This window comes from Malus domestica, chromosome 06, assembly GCF_042453785.1.
Source record: "Malus domestica chromosome 06, GDT2T_hap1".
Classification (NCBI taxonomy): domain Eukaryota; kingdom Viridiplantae; phylum Streptophyta; class Magnoliopsida; order Rosales; family Rosaceae; genus Malus; species Malus domestica.
Window position 1 is genome coordinate 27397075 of NC_091666.1, and position 16593 is coordinate 27413667.

A 16593-nucleotide genomic window follows, 5' to 3' on the forward strand; every position below is an offset into this window, starting at 1 on the left:
GGCCCCCACCACATCCCGGGCTCGACTCCGCAATAGCACGATATTGTCCGCTTTAGGCCCTGACCATGCCCTAAAGATTTTGTTTCTGGGAACTTATACGAGAACTTCCCAGGAGGCCACCCATCATGGGATTGCTCTCGCGCGAACTTGCTTAAGTTCGAAGTTTCAATGGAACCTGAAGCCAATGAGCTCTCAAAAGGCCTCGTGTTAGGTAGAAATAAGAATATACATATAAGGCTTACATGATCCACTCCCCTGGGCGATGTGGGATGTTACATAGAGAATACCCTAGGAACACACATTATTTGGATTTTTGTTGAAGTTTATTTTAGGTATACGACATCAACCACGGAAAACATTGACAACCAAAATTTTTTAGCATATCATAATTTGGTGGTTTTTGAAATAACTTCTCAAAAGGTGATTTGTTAGACAAAACACGGGTAGGCAGCCTATTAATCAAATATGTTGTTGTAGAACACGCATCAAACCAAAACTTATTAGGCATGTATGACTGAGAAAGTATCACAATGCCGATTTCAACAATGTGTCGGTGTTTTTGTTCAACAATACCATTTTGTTCTGGATGATTTGGGCAAGAAAACCGTTGTGAAATTCCATGAACTGCTAAAAAAATTTGAAAGGCAGCGCTTTTGTATTTGCCACCTTCATCACATTGAAGTGCTTTAATGGTTAAATTGAACATGTTTTCAACTTTGGTTTTAAATTTCACAAATATTTCAAAGACTTCAGATTTATTTTTCATGGGAAAGATCCAAGAGTAACGTGAATAATCATCAATAAAAAAAACATAATACCGAAAACCTTCATTTGAAATAATTGGAGAACACCAAACATCAGAATGTAATAGTTGCAAAGAAAATTGGGAAACAGACCCAGACAGTTTGAAAGGTAACTTAGTACTCTTTCCTAAAGGACATGACTAACAAAAGGTTGCATTGGAGGTACCATGAATTGGTACCACTTTATTTGCAATAAAAAAACTTTATTATTGAATTGGCAGGATGACCAAGACCAGCATGCCATTTTTGAACCGAAACTCGAATCCCTACGAAGGCTGTGACTGGATATTGGAGTTGTCCACCGCCACCAAAAAATGGATACAAACCATTCTCACATCTCCCTCGGAAAAACGTCATCCGGGTCTTGAGGTGCTTAATAAGGAAAAAGTGTGGGAAAATGAGTAAGTAACAATCATTATCCAAGGTAAACCTATGGGCAGAGATAATACTAGTGGAAGCAGTAGGCCAGTGGAAAATGTCTTGTAAGTCAAATGAGCATGCATTAGTGCAAAGTTTATTAAAACCATAATAGGAGATTGATATGCCAGAATTATTATCTACACCACCAACACCATTATTACCGTTATACTCCTTAGGGTTCACCAAGTTTTACAGGTTCGGGGTGATATAAGCATTAACACCTTTATTGAGCAGCCATGTGCCATTCTGTTGCTTGTTGAGGGTGATCAGAGAAGATGCCATTGCTGAGAGGCGTTTGGCAGGGATGCGTCATTCATCCGTTGAAAGCAATCAAGTGCCGGATGACCAGGTTTACCACATATTTGGCAAACGATGCGCTCACTATTGGAAACAGATCGTTCCCCATTACTTGGACCATTACATTGATTGTTGTTTAGATGAGGGTTGAAGCCTCGTTGATAAGCCCCAGCACCATAATTGGAGAAAGATGCACCACACTCTACACCACGAGTGCGTCCTCCATCGCGGCCTCTCGTAGCAACAAAGGCATTGACAGGGGCATATTCCACCAAAGGAGTAGCTTGCTCAACCATTATTCTTTCAGTAGTCAACAAGAGCGCCTCAAAAGTCGGATACGTGATGGGTGTATCGCGATCTTAAGTAGCACTGACTATCATCTCAAAAGCTGGACCAAGATTGTTCAACACAATCCATACAAGCTCATCATCACTCACAAGTTGCCCAGCTAGGGCAAGGTTGTTAGCAATTGCATTCATGCGATCCAAGTAATCCACCACAGAGATATCACATTTTTTTGTCTACAACAACTCATTCCTCAGAAACAATATTCTATTTTGTGAAGATGATGCATACCTTTGCTCGAGAGCATCCCAAGTCACTCGAGCAGTTCTCTTACTGACCCCGACAGACAAGACTGAAGTAGTGAGGGAACCATTGATCCGACTGAGGATCATCTGATCCTGCTGGATCCAAGCAGTATAAGCAGGATTGACAGTGGCAACGCCATGCATGTTCTTAGGAGGGCACACCAGAGTGCCATCGACATACCCCATTAAATCTCAACTCTTGATAATAGGAAGTATTTGGGCCAACCACATTGGGTAGTTGGTTATATCTAGCTTAGTGTGCACGATAGTGGTCATGGAATAATATGGATGGATAGGGTTGTTTGGGGGGGGGGGGAGGGGGTGGGGTTTAAGGGTTGTGGAGAAGCACATGTGTTTTTAGCCATGGAAGCGAGGAAAAAAAAACAAGATCTGTGTCGTTAAACAGTAAGACTCAATACCATGTAAAACTTAAGAACACAGTAGCTTTCACTTCAATTTGCATGCCCATTCAAGCGTGTGCTGCATCTATTTATAATCACTTTTAGATTACATTTAGGGTTTGAAAACCCTGCTTACAAAGAAGTTTTTAGCCATGGAAGCGAGGAAAAAAAAACAAGGATATGTGTCGTTAAACAGTAAGGCTCAATACCATGTAAAACTTAAGAACACAATAGCTTTCACTTCAATTTGCATGCCTATTCAAGCGTGTGATGCATCTATTTATATTCACTTTCAGATTACATTCAGGGTTTGAAAACCCTACCTACAAGGAAGTTTAAAAATTAAAAAATACAAACTGAAATCTACAAAGATTACACGCAACTTTAGTTACAAGAATAATTCAAAGTAAAGTCCTACAAACAAGGAGATAAGACATCTAAGCTCATCACAACTTCTCAAGTGACGTTGGCAGTAACCAACTGTTGACTTCGTCTAACAACTTCTACTATACATCAACGTAGAGCATACATTGCATTTGAAGCGGCTCATGTCTAGCCATTTAAGAGCACGTTAGAATTGCTTTTAAAATGACTAAAAAAGTTTTCAAGTGCTTTTACATAATTCACTTGTATTTTTACTAAAAATTTGTTCTAAAATCGTTTGCACGTGAAGTGTTTTTGGCTGCCTCTTTTAAGTTCAACCTTCCCTACTATCCCTTTATAAAAAACAGTAATGGTTATTTGTCCACAACCAATTTAGGTCGGTTGAAATCTTTATATCAACAACTTTTTGGCAATTAATTACTTTTTTTTTGTCTTGTTCCCGAACAGTTAAACTATATTTTTCTACGCAACAAAAATAAATTAAACCTTTTGTCCATAGGATTTGACTTATCTTTTATAAAATACAAAAAAGTTTCATCTGCAATGTCACGAAATCAATCCAGGTATTATATTAGAGCGGTAATGGAGATTGTGAGGCATCCTAATTTGGAGTCAATTAACCGAAAAAAATAAATACAATAAAAACATAAATAAATAAATAAGTGTTTTTTTTTTTGATCTTTTTCTCATCATATCAGGTGCTTAATCCTAATGACACATCTAGAATCATAACTTCGGGTGGTTACAATGTAATACTTTCAATTTTTTTTTCAAGAACAATAACATTAAAAAACTGAATTATAATACTTTTCATTTATAAATCATGATAAAATAACACTCCCAAGTTACAAAGTCTAAAAGCTAAACGTCGTTTCAGCCATATCATTAGGAAAATAATATCGCTTCTTCTCTTATATTGATAGATTTTCAAAATTTTAGAGAGAGAAAAAAAATCAGATTTTTCTTTAACAAGAAACGAAGATATTGATTCTTTATTACGTGGTATTATGAACTTTTTTTTTGTATTACATTATCTAAAAAATGGTCAACTTCCAAAAATAAAAAATTATAGGTCAAACTTAGTGGCCTTTTAGCATGTGTTTTCTTCCTCGGGAGAATGCTGCCACAACTCCTACATGGATGCACCAGAAATTTGATTGCACTACAATTTGACAATACATATTGGTAGCCCATATAATCCTAGGCTTTAGATCCTTCCTCCATGACGAAACAGTTCGAAGGTTCCCGAAAGACCTTTATAGGCATTTTTTTCCTGGTTGCCAGAGGGCTCCGGAACTGCCTTGGTGAGCCTATGTGAATTCGCCCTTGTTTAGCCCCCGGGTCAAATCGTATGCCAAAGTAAAACCGGTAGTCCAAAAAATGTGAAAGTTCAAACTCGAGTTCAGAATTCCAAACCTCTATTCTCTTTCCACTAAATAAACCTCTTGGAGTTTTCTCTTTAATTTACGTCTCTACAAATGAAAAGATGACGTATCATTTCAAACACAATTTAAGATGAAAAAGTTCGCTTTGGATTAAGATTGATAAGAGTTTTTTCATCATAATACTTTACATAGATATACGACCCCCGCGACAAAGATGAATAATCTAAATTGGCCCTTCAACTTTTTGGTCATTTCCTTTCCTTTAATTGTCTTGGACAAATTTGAAATCAACGTGCTCGTTCGTGTAGATACAATTCAGCTAACTACTATCATGAAATCGATATTTTTATATTAGGAGAATGGGGAGTTCGGTTAAGCCACACAATGAGCGGCCTAATTTGGCTGTGAATTCGCCATCCACGAGATTCGACCCTAAAACCTCTCACTTCTAAATGAAACGGAATACGACCATAATATTGAATAGCGACTAATACGAATATATTAAACATGCGTAAAGCACACGTCGCAACTCTCAATTTATATACTTAAATATCAACTTGATAAACACGTAACATTATCCGCTTAAAGATCGTAAAAAATCCGATCTTATTAAGCAATGCAATCAACCCAAAATCTCACTTTCCATTGAAATCAAACTTGCTCAAAACATCCAAAGCCTCACTTGCATGAGTGCTGTCATATGAAACCTTCTCTCTTCCACCGAGACAAACAAACCCCATCAGATTTCAGAAACCAAACCCCATCGAACTTCCCCCCTCTTGACCTCGAGTCTTCCCCCGGCGCATCTTAGCAAAAACCATACGGGAACCACTAACCTGCGCCCCAAAGTCCCTGTCAGTGTCAGTCGTCGCACCGCTGCTATCGTGCGCCGTCGTCGCCCCCTATAAAATCCAACTTGGGGACATCAACCTTCCATGCGCCAACCGAGCAAAAGGAGAATAAAAATATATTATTATTTTATCATTTAAAAAAAACAGAAAAATATAAATGTAAAAATAAAAATAAAATAAAAAAACCCATAAAAATAATTAAAATCTTTCTCTTTCTCTCTCTTTCTTTTTTCTCTCTGTGTTTGTTTCTCTCTCCTCGTAGCATTTCCAGCAGAGAATAAGGAAACGAAGAGAGAGAGAGAGAAGCATGGTTTCAACGAGGCGAAGTGGATCTCTCTCCGGGAACAACTGCAAACGATCGTCGTCTTCCGAGGACAAGCCACCGTCACCGAAACGACCGAAGGTTCTTTGTCGTTGAAACAATCGGATTTTTTGTTATTTATTTTTTTTGTCCATTTCTTTGGTTTTTATTGGGGAGGGTCAAAGATTGGGTTTTTGGGGGTGGTGGTGAATTGTGAGATTTAGGGTTTTTATTGGGCTTGATTTCGCAGGCGGATAATGGTAGTGCTTCGGACAAAGCGACTCCTGGGGTGGAGAATTCGAAGGAGCTGTGCACGCTTCCGCCGGCGGGGGCTGCCGATCCCGGAGAATGTGGTCCCGAAGATGCGCCGGTCGCCGGAGACGGGGTGACTTCTGGAAAGACCGAAGCTGCTGCGCCAGCTGTGGCGGTGACGACACCGATCGCCGAAGGTAGGTTCTTGGCGCGCCGACTTTGCATTTCTGTGTTTGTGGTACTAGTTTGTGAATTTTGGGTTTTGGCTGCTGTTTTTCTTGAGTTTGGGTTGTGGGGTTCGGGTTTTGGTTGAAATTTGAAGCCTTGGAGATGTTGGTTTGGTGGTTTATGAAGGGTCTTCGCCGGTGGTGGAAAAGCAGCCGAGGAGTGCACCGTCTTCCTGGAGTTTCTATCAGAAGCAGAACCCGAGTTTTGATACGCCTTGGTGCAAGCTTTTGTCACAGTCTGCACTGGTAATTGTTGCTTATATTTTTTAATTATATTATAAAGTTGAAGAATTGAGCTTGTTGTGTGATTTTCGACTGAACTACTCTTTGGTGTTTTGCTTCTGCTTTTTCATGTTGCGCATATTAACCCCCTTTGTTTTCAACTGCAGAATGTAAATATTTCTATTAGTGCAATGGCATTCACAATTGGTGCAAACAGACAGTGCAATTTTGCTCTCAAGGATCATACCATTAGTGGAGTACTGTGCAAGATCAAGCGCACACAGGTATTCTTTGAGAACCCTGCGTATAATGTTCTGTTGGTACTTTGGTGCGTGCCTCCGGATGCAGACGGCAGAAGCTTTCATACCTGTTACTAAGCTGTGGTCAGACTATTTTTGTGGAACTGAGATATGGAGTGACCTACTTGGGTGTCATTCGTTTTTATTTGTTGGCTTCATTAAAATATGTACTTGACCTCTCATTGTTTCTGATCAGCGTGAGGGCAGTGCTGTAGCAGTTCTTGAAAGTACGGGAAGCAAGGGATCAGTGCAAGTAAATGGGACAAATGTCAAGAAAGGCAACAGTTGCATGCTTAACCCGGGTGATGAAGTTGTCTTTGGTTCAATGGGCAACCATGCTTATGTATCCTTCTCTTTCCCGGGTTATTTACTTATCTGTTCCCTTTTTTTATATTCTAAACTTAACTTCTGCATAGGACTTGCGTCACTTTTACTCACTTGTATAACTGTCTAGGCCCGTATATGTTTGTGTCCATATGGATATTTTCTTAACTTTTATCACCATAGATTTTTCAGCTACTGCTGACTGAGGCTGCAGTTAAGGGTGCAGAGGTGCAAGGCAGTATTGGAAAATTTTTGCATCTTGAAAAGAGGGCAGGAGATCCTTCAGCTGTGGCTGGGGCTTCCATACTGGCTTCTCTTAGCACGAGGGCAGAACAATCGCGATGGAAGTCCGCAGCTCAGACCACCAGTAAAGTTCACCCCGGTGCTGAGGTACCAGCTCAGTCTGTCATTCAAGATGATACAGAAATTGAGCTTGGTGGTCTAGAAAGCAGCTCAACTCCAAATAGAGCGACTGACAAAGCTGAAGATATTGGAGCAATAGACAAGAATCTCACTCCAGACTGCAACCCCGATTCTAGCATAGAGGCAGGCAATGTAAAACTTTCTGGGATGAATGATTTGCTAAGGCCTTTATTGAGGATGTTAGCTCGATCACCTAGTTATAAACTAAAATTGAGCAAAGGTATCTGTAAACAGGTATTGGAAGAAAGAAACGAGTGGATGAGGGATTTGCAATCAGCATCAACGTCAGGCATGTCTCTCCGGTGTGTTGCATTTAAAGAAGGCCTTCATGCAGGAATTCTTGATGGCAAAAGCATAGATGTCTCCTTTGATAACTTCCCATACTATTTGAGGTATTACTTTTTTCCTTTGATGATAAGACCTGTTTGTTTATTAATTAGAATGGCCGTATAATATGCGCTTTTTTGACATTTATTAGTTTGATGTATACAATATATGCTTTTTTGACCAGTGTTGTTGCAAGTATACTAGCCCAACCAATTAATCGTTTCTTTTGTTCTTCTGAATGAACAATCATAATTTTGTACTCTGTTAGATCTTCATCCCCATTTATCTTTTCATCTATAAATTAGATTCTAGATGTGAATATGTGAATCATGACCTTTCTCTTTCTGCTGTACTTTGCTTCTCTGTTCCTAATTATTTCTTTTATCATCTACTGACATATAACCCTCAAACCTCTCTTATACTTAGAGAGATTTGTAGGGATGTGAATCAGCTAAGTGGATCATATTGAATTTTTTGGGTCGTTTCTTTGTCAATTTTTTTTGGTTAAAAGGTCGTACCCAGTGCACAAGGCTCCCGCTTTACGCAGGGTCTGGGAGAGGTGAATGTCGGCTAGCCTTACCCCCATTTATGGAGAGGTTGACACTGCAAATTGTGAACCCATTTTTTTGGTTCAATCTTTAGTCATGCTTTTATTTGTACATATTTGCTTCAGTGTGTATGATTCTCGTTAGTGGTTTTGGTGATTATGAAAATAATACTTCTAAGTGATGTAGTTATTATTCTGACATGTCTTTTCTTTTGCTATTGATTAATACACTTTGTGATTGTTAAATCCAAGATGTACTTGTCATTGAGTTCATGTCATTCTCTTATTTCAGTGAGAATACGAAGAAAGTGTTGATTGCAGCCTCATTTATACACTTGAAACATAAAGAGCATGTGAAGTATACCTCAGAGCTTACAGCTGTGAACCCTCGCATTTTGCTCTCTGGTCCTTCAGGTATGCATATAACAAATTAAATTTAAAATAAGGCATTTATGATACATAGGTTTCGTTCCCGCAATTGAGAATGTTTGTTTCTGAATGCCTTTTCTAGGGTCTGAGATATATCAGGAGATGTTGGCAAAGGCTCTTGCGCAGTACTTTGGGGCTAAGTTGCTCTTATTCGATAGCCACTCTTTTTTGGGTGTAAGATAAACAAAACCTCCTTGACGTTCACTCAACTTCTTCTTGTGATATGGAATCAATTTAATCATTTTGTTTTTGGTCCATGGCGTATAAAGTTAAAACTTTTGCTTATGTCTTATCAATATTCTTTCTTTATAGCCGACCCCACTTAGTGGGAAAAGGCTTTGTTGTTGTTGTATTTTTAGTATACATTCCCTAGCTAATTAGTGGGAATTATCAATAACACATGTTAAATAGGGTTTATCATCAAAGGAAGCTGAGCTGCTCAGGGATGGATTGAGTGCAGAAAAACTCTGCAGCTTGACCAAACAAAGTCCCGCACTCCCAGACTTGGCCAAGAACACTGATCTTTCAGCTTCTGAAACAGAGGCACTGGGATCTTCAAATGCACTGAATGACCTGGAATCCCAACCAAAGATGGAGAATGACACCCTCCCCTCTTCCTCGGGGGCATCGAGGAATTACTTGTTTAAAATAGGTTTGCCACTTGGCAGGACTTTCAGCTGCTTTTTTCAATTTAAAAGTTTTTTATTTTTTATTTTTTATTTTTTAAATTTCGTTCTAAAATTTATTTAAATTTATTTGTACATAAGTTGGCATGATTCCTAAAAACTACAATGTGCAGGTGACAGAGTAAGATTTATTGCTCCAGGTGCCTTATATGCTACATCATCTTCTTTACGGTATAATTCTTACAAACAGTGCACTTGGGTTATGTTGTATCCTTTAATTTAATGGAGTGCCTCATTTACTGATACTATTTGTCTTCTGGTATGTGTAATTAGAATTGAACTTGATTCCTGTATCTATAAGTTTCCTCTTGTACTGATGTAATGTTTGAGTTTGAGCTGTATATCACACAATTTTGATTAAGAGTACATTTATCTACCTGTTGTTTTATTAATCTGATCTAGGCAGTTTTGAAATCGTTTGGTCTGTATCCTGTTGTAGCATAAATTTTATGCAGCTCCCAGGAAACAACAGGAGGTTCATAAAATTTATAGTGTATAATGAGTTTTCGGTTTTGTTCGTTGGGATATTGGTGTTCTCATATATCAGTTGGTTAATACTTTATTGAAATATTTACTGTTAATAATAGTGGAATGTAAATTCGTAATGTATTATTGATATTGTTGTTTCTTGTCAACATAATTATGTAAGCTTCTTACATACATTTACCAAGTTCATCAGTTACATTTGGGTATAATATTGTATCATGTTATCAGAGTCTAAACTTTGGTTTTCCCTATAATAAAGGTGGTCCACCTATTATATTGCACTCATGCTGGTACATATGTATGTCACTCGTTATGCAGGGGCCCAGGGATCGGAATGCGTGGAGAGGTTGTGCTGCTTTTTAAGGACAATCCTTTGTCAAAAGTCGGTGTAAAGTTTGATAAACCAATACCTGATGGTGTTGATCTTGGGGGTCTATGTAAAGGCAATGGATACTTCTGCAATGGTATGTTTTTGCAGTCTTAGACAGTTTTTTGTCTTCTTTAATTCTACACACACATATATATGCAAAACCTTGCTTATCCTCTTTTTTTGTAGTCTTTGATCTTCGATTGGAAACCACGGGCGCAGAAGATTTGGACAAGTTACTTATCAACACATTGTTTGAGGTGGCATATCTTCCATAGACTGATTTTCCTTTTTTCTTTTGGTTTAACTGTATCATCTCCTTATGAGTTCTTATCTTCTCTTTAAGGCTGTAATAAGTGAGAGCAGAAGTTCCCCTTTCATTTTGTTCATGAAAGATGCTGAGAAGTCCCTGGTAGGAAATTCTGATTCATTTTCCGCATTCAGAGCGAGACTTGATAAGCTTCCAGATAATGTGGTTGTAATTGGTTCTCACACTCAAACTGACAGTCGCAAGGAGAAGGTAATATTTATGCTGGTTTCTGCATATATTGTGTGTGTACTTTATTCTTTAATCCTATATCACCAGAAGATGATGTTGATGTAGTATATCATATAGCTTACTTGAAACGAAAAAATGGAACATTGTAAAGGAACTTGAAATGTCTAAAGCCTACATGTTAATGCCATACCATAATATTCATGTATTTATCTGTGAAAGATAGTGATCCAGTGATCATAGAGAAGAAATGAGTATTTAGATGCTGGATTTCTGTACAAGTTTAAATACTCTTTAGAACTGCTGTCAAAATTCTTTGACGATGTACAAAACCATCCTTATGTTTTAGACAATGCTTTCCACAACATGTTTCTACCATTTCTCAGCCACTCTAGATACACTCTCCCCTGCTGCAGTATTAGATTTAAAGTAACACAACTGATAACCATATAAGGATTAACTCAATGCATTAGGTGTAACCATGGTATATGGATTAGGTGGTACAAACTGGTGGCAGTTAAATTGTCAAAAAGCAGGGGAATCCTGTATAAAGAACACACTGTATGAAGTCAAGTATGACGTGCTTAAAATTGAGTGCTTATTTTGCTTCCTCTTTGAACTTCATCCATTCTTGCAGTCGCACCCTGGTGGTTTGCTTTTCACAAAGTTTGGCAGCAATCAAACTGCTCTTCTTGACTTGGCTTTCCCGGTAATGTTCATATACCTCTAACATGTACATTTGCTTATGCCTTTCATTTTTTCCCTTTTCTTTTAATCTTTTGCATAGCAGCTTGGTTGAATTATCTCTGCCTTAAATTTTTGGTATTTCTGGATGGTGGCCTTTTGCTTTTTTGAGTGTGGATTGTTTGTGATTACAGGATAGTTTTGGAAGACTACATGAGAGAGGGAAAGAAGTTCCCAAGGCGACAAAACTTCTGTCTAAACTCTTTCCCAATAAAGTTACCATTCATATGCCGCAGGTTTGTATATTGCTTCCTGTTTCATATAGGTTTCTTTTGTTTCCTCTTTATGGGGCTTTTCTTATTATGTTATGGCATTGCAGGATGAAGCACTTCTTGTCTCGTGGAAGCAACAATTGGATCGAGATGTTGAAACCCTAAAAATGAAGGGAAACTTGAATCTCTTGCGCACTGTGAGTTTGTTTTTCCTGGCTGTTTCTTATCACATATACGGAGATAGCCTTGGACACTGTGTAGTTAGGTCCATTTTTGTGCTAGTTTGGGAATTCAGTTGTTTTATCTTTTTTCTAGGTAGAAGAAATCGTATGATGATATTGAAATCATTGTTATGGAGTTTAGAATTTGAATTCTCAGACAGTTTTCTGTCTATTCCCTTTTCTAGACACATGTACCAGGAGTTTGGGCTGGCAACCTCTCTTGTGCCAATCTTACTGGTACCTGGAACGCTTCATCCAAAACAATATAATTCAAGACAGAAAGTTTTAAGTAGTCAAATCTATTGTAAGGTTGGCTTTTGTAAATCTTATTTGTCCTTTAGCTGAATGGTTTTGATTACTGGTCAAGTGTGGCTGAACCAGGCTTACATATGAGTCTAAATGCAATTACCTGAGATCTGACAACCATACTGTTAGTGTTGAAGTGTTCATAGTTATTTAGATGCCCGACTCTTCACAGTGGATGGATCTTGTGGACATACCAAACAAATTTGTTGTTCAATTCTGTTGTGGTAGTTTATAGTTGTACTTTGGTTGTATATCCTTGGACATTTAATGTCATTTAGGACTAGTGGTCCAGCACTTCTTTGCTAAAACTGTTAAAATGCCGTGAAGAGCTTATATAAAGTTGACATGAATTGAACAATTGGCTTTATATATACAAAGGAGAAGTGAAAACTTTGACAATTGAATTTCCATAGTGTCTTTAGTTTTTTTTTTTTAGTATTTTGCTCATATAAGTGTATAATTACAGCTAATGAGTGTCAATATGATAATCAAGGTGCATTTTTCTATATCTAGGTTCTGGGTCGATGTGGACTAGAGTGTGAAGGACTTGAGACACTATGCATCAAGGATCAAACACTTACCAACGAAAGTATGCTCTTTTTATGATACATTAAGATGTCATTAGTTGCTTATGGTTCTGAATTGTTTCTGGGATCTTTTGTGACTTACGTATTATCTCATCTGTTGCAGGTTCAGACAAGGTAGTTGGATGGGCTCTAAACCATCATTTAATGCAGAATCCTGAAGCTGATCCAGAAACAAAAGTTGTTGTATCTGCGGAGAGGTAATTGACTGCTTAATTATTGCCATCTTCCTGAATAATTGTTAGCTGAAATATTAGTTATTGGTTGGATATTACACAGTTGTAATGCCATGTTGCAATTCTGGCAGCATCCAGTACGGACTTGAAATTTTACAGGCTCTCCAGAATGAAACGAAGAGTTTGAAGAAGTCACTTAAGGTAGTTGGTTTGACTTTTGTGTTTCCAACAACTTTTATGACCATAGTCTTTTCTCTGACTGGAGTTATCCCAAGATCTCAAATTGCTCTTCTTTCTTCCTGCAAGGTAAAATTCTATGTTAATCTTCCTAGTGTTTGTTCTTGGTTGAATCAGGATGTTGTAACAGAAAATGAATTTGAGAAAAGGCTGTTAGCTGATGTTATTCCACCTAGTGACATTGGAGTTACGTTTGATGATATTGGAGCCCTTGAGAATGTGAAGGATACATTGAAGGAGTTGGTGATGCTTCCTTTACAAAGGCCTGAGCTTTTCTGCAAGGGGCAATTAACCAAGGTTTAATGTTTTGTCTGCATTGAGAGAAATGTGCTTCTTTTATTTGATTGCTTTGAAAATTGTATGGCTTGTGTATGCATGTGAGTTTTAATGTTGATTATATAGTTCTGGTTATCATCTATGAACTTTTTTATTTTTCAGTACTAAGTTGCCAAATGATCAAATTTTAGTATTCTAGTAATATGGTTGGTGTATATGACCGTGATTATATGTCCTCTCTATGCAGCCTTGCAAGGGTATCCTTTTATTTGGTCCCCCTGGAACAGGCAAGACAATGCTTGCAAAGGCTGTGGCCACGGAAGCTGGTGCAAACTTTATCAACATATCCATGTCAAGCATCACATCTAAGGTTCGCAATTTAGATTGTTTGACTATGGTCTATTTTGGAAGTGATTTCATTTCACAAGTTTAAGCAATGTCTTCTTCGGTGCAGTGGTTTGGTGAGGGTGAGAAATACGTGAAAGCTGTTTTCTCGCTGGCCAGTAAAATTGCGCCTAGTGTTGTATTCGTAGATGAAGTAAGGTTCTTTTAATTCTCAGGGGATTTACTTATTTTGGGTTATTTCTTTCAACTGAATTCTCACATTATTTGTGCTTGTACTAGGTGGACAGTATGTTGGGCCGACGGGAAAATCCAGGGGAGCATGAGGCAATGCGTAAGATGAAGAATGAATTTATGGTAAATTGGGATGGTTTACGAACAAAAGAAACAGAGCGAGTTCTTGTACTGGCAGCCACAAATAGGCCTTTTGACCTTGATGAGGCTGTCATTCGAAGACTGCCGCGCAGGTAAATATCATGTCTAAATTGAAACAATAGCACCTTATATATGAAACACTTGTGTTTATGCACCCATCAACCCACACATTTTTTGCCTTCTTTTTTTTTATTACAAGTGGTCAAGTTGTTTATACTTTAAATCATCCTTCTGCAGGTTGATGGTAAATTTGCCAGATGCTCCGAATAGAGCAAAAATATTGAAAGTCATACTGGCAAAAGAGGACTTGTCTCCCACTATTGATTTTGATGCTATTGCGAGCATGACGGATGGGTATTCTGGAAGTGACCTCAAGGTAATTAATTTGATATTATTTATTTTAATAGTTGATGGTTTCATTAATATCTATATCATTAATTGTCATTATATTGCAGAATCTTTGTGTAACTGCTGCACATCGTCCAATTAAAGAGATTTTGGAGAAGGAAAAAAAGGTTCGTATTGGGCTTTCTTATGGCATTAGATTTGTCATGTTTTCTTTGTTTTTTTTGAGCGGCAGTCACTCAAAGCGTCTGCTGCTGGGTACTCTCACTTTGGATCAATTTACGTGTGCTTCCAAGAAAATCTGAAATTTCCAACTCTCTTCTTTCCAGTTTTGAGCCCCTCTACTCCCCAGCTTTAGACGTCATCGTTTCTCATTTTCGCTTTTTTATTCTCTATTGACCGTCGTCTCTTTTCTCTCCTCTCAAGAACAAAGAACTGATTTTCCACGGTGAAGACCAAAAACAAAACAAAACAAGGAGACATCTCTACATTGTTTTTCTAAAGACAGCCCACAATTTTTATTTATGTTGATATCATTTTTCATATTCTACTTTGGCAAAATCAACTAATTTTGATTTTCATTCTGTTCGTTCATTTCCGAATTCAAGTTCCAAAAGCCCCTTAAAACCTGAGGTAAGTAATGGAACTTATTTTTTTGGGCCTTACATGTCTGCCGGTGACAGATATGGTCCATTCCCATGGCTGTGGCTCTATCAATAGCAAACCTGGTTTAAATCACATTGCTTATTTAATTGATTTGTCAAACGATTTTATAAATTCTGGGTATAAGAGAGGTGAACGGACATGCTGAGGAGAGGAGAGAGAAGTTGAGCATCTGTGGATCTTGATATATCAGAGAGAGAAGGGATAAGGGGGTAACAAGGACATCATCATTTTTAACGACAAAAATGAGAGTTACTGAATTTCAATTGTTCTTGGGAGTCTAGGAAGACACGTGGGTTGCTCCAAAGGAGACTGCCCATCCGCTGTTGCTCCATTATCATTACTCTGTTGTTTTATTGTATTTTGGGGTCGAGCATGCCTGTTGATTTCTAGAGAACGTATGATCTGATTTGTTCTACTGATGACAGGAGCATGCTGTAGCTGTAGCAGAAGGTAGAGCTGCTCCAGCTTTGAGTGGCAGTGCTGATATACGGTCTCTGAACATGGACGACTTCAAAGATGCTCACGAACGGGTAAGATGGATATCAAATACCATTATCATAACTTCTTTCTCTTCCCTATCTCTTCCTTCACATTATTGTGCTTTTATTTTATGTACTTGTTTTGTGGAAACAGGTATGTGCCAGTGTTTCATCGGAGTCTGTGAACATGACCGAGCTTTTACAGTGGAACGAATTATACGGCGAAGGGGGTTCAAGAAGAAAGAAAGCCCTTAGCTACTTCATGTGAAGGCTTCTGCTGTACAAAATGGGTTTTTTTCTCCTTAATCAATTTTTTTATTTTCGTTTACAATTTTCCGTCCCATAAATTTCTGCAGTTCTTCTCCTAGAGCCCGATGTAAGTTTTGCCTCCATCTTACTTACGGCTCTGTAGACAATCATTTCCTGTAAAATGAAATTCAGTTTTTTACGCTGCTTTTATTGTCCCTTTAGTTCGATGGTGGCGGGTACAAGTGAAGCGAAAGCCTTCTAAAGAGAAGTGGCTTTGGCTTCACCACTTGTGTTTCGTTCCCCATCGTCATTCTGTCGGCGTAAAGAAAGTGTCTGTTAACCCCAGTTATTGTGGTGACAGTAGAGAAAACAAAGGCAAAGACGGAATGGTGATATGTGCATATAGTCATTTTGATTGCGCTCGTTGGAATTGAACAATAAGCAGTTAGGAACCATTGACATTTTCTGTACCATGTATCATATAGATGCTGCCTTGGCAGTTTTTTTCTGGTCTCACATTAGTTACAGTACTTTACTGCATTATTTTCCTTCAATTTCTCGTAACTTTTAATGTTGAACATTGTTGGATTGATGCCGGTTTGTGAAGTGGTGCTGGGTGATGATTAACTGGTGCTTGATTAATTTAATTTTTCATTAATCAAATCCCTTGCTTGTTTCTTCCTTTGCAAGTAATGATTCCCACTTGCCTGTATTAGTAGTTTTAACACACGATTCGGGCTCTGCTTGGCTCCAATTAAGAGTATTTCGCCCTTAACTGCATGTTACAAATTGACACGTATCTTAAGTGATTTTTAAAGATAACAGGGAAAAGTTTATTCACATGAGTGAAATTTTGTTGTCTAT

At 38.1% G+C, this 16593-nt stretch overlaps 1 protein-coding gene across 3 annotated transcripts; it reads left to right on the forward strand.

The window, feature by feature from the left end:
- Window positions 1–5215: 5215 nt before the first annotated feature.
- On the forward strand, window positions 5216–16245 carry LOC103437552 (uncharacterized). 3 transcript variants are annotated; one of them, XM_008376036.4, is made up of 28 exons: window positions 5216–5534; window positions 5683–5881; window positions 6039–6157; window positions 6301–6417; window positions 6629–6775; window positions 6940–7311; window positions 7414–7571; window positions 8346–8467; window positions 8565–8656; window positions 8894–9134; window positions 9282–9339; window positions 9973–10118; window positions 10211–10281; window positions 10368–10541; window positions 11155–11226; window positions 11396–11497; window positions 11581–11670; window positions 12514–12589; window positions 12691–12784; window positions 12892–12961; window positions 13115–13294; window positions 13521–13643; window positions 13728–13811; window positions 13898–14082; window positions 14228–14366; window positions 14446–14505; window positions 15427–15531; window positions 15635–16245. In XM_008376036.4, exons 1-28 carry the CDS (start codon window positions 5439–5441, stop codon window positions 15746–15748), a joined length of 3606 nt encoding a protein of 1201 aa, XP_008374258.1. In that variant the 5' UTR covers window positions 5216–5438; the 3' UTR covers window positions 15749–16245. The 3 variants fall into 3 exon arrangements, with proteins under 3 accessions (XP_008374258.1, XP_008374259.1, XP_008374257.1); XM_008376037.4 differs by having other exon boundaries at window positions 6940–7302; XM_008376035.4 differs by having other exon boundaries at window positions 6940–7571.
- Window positions 16246–16593: the final 348 nt, after the last annotated feature.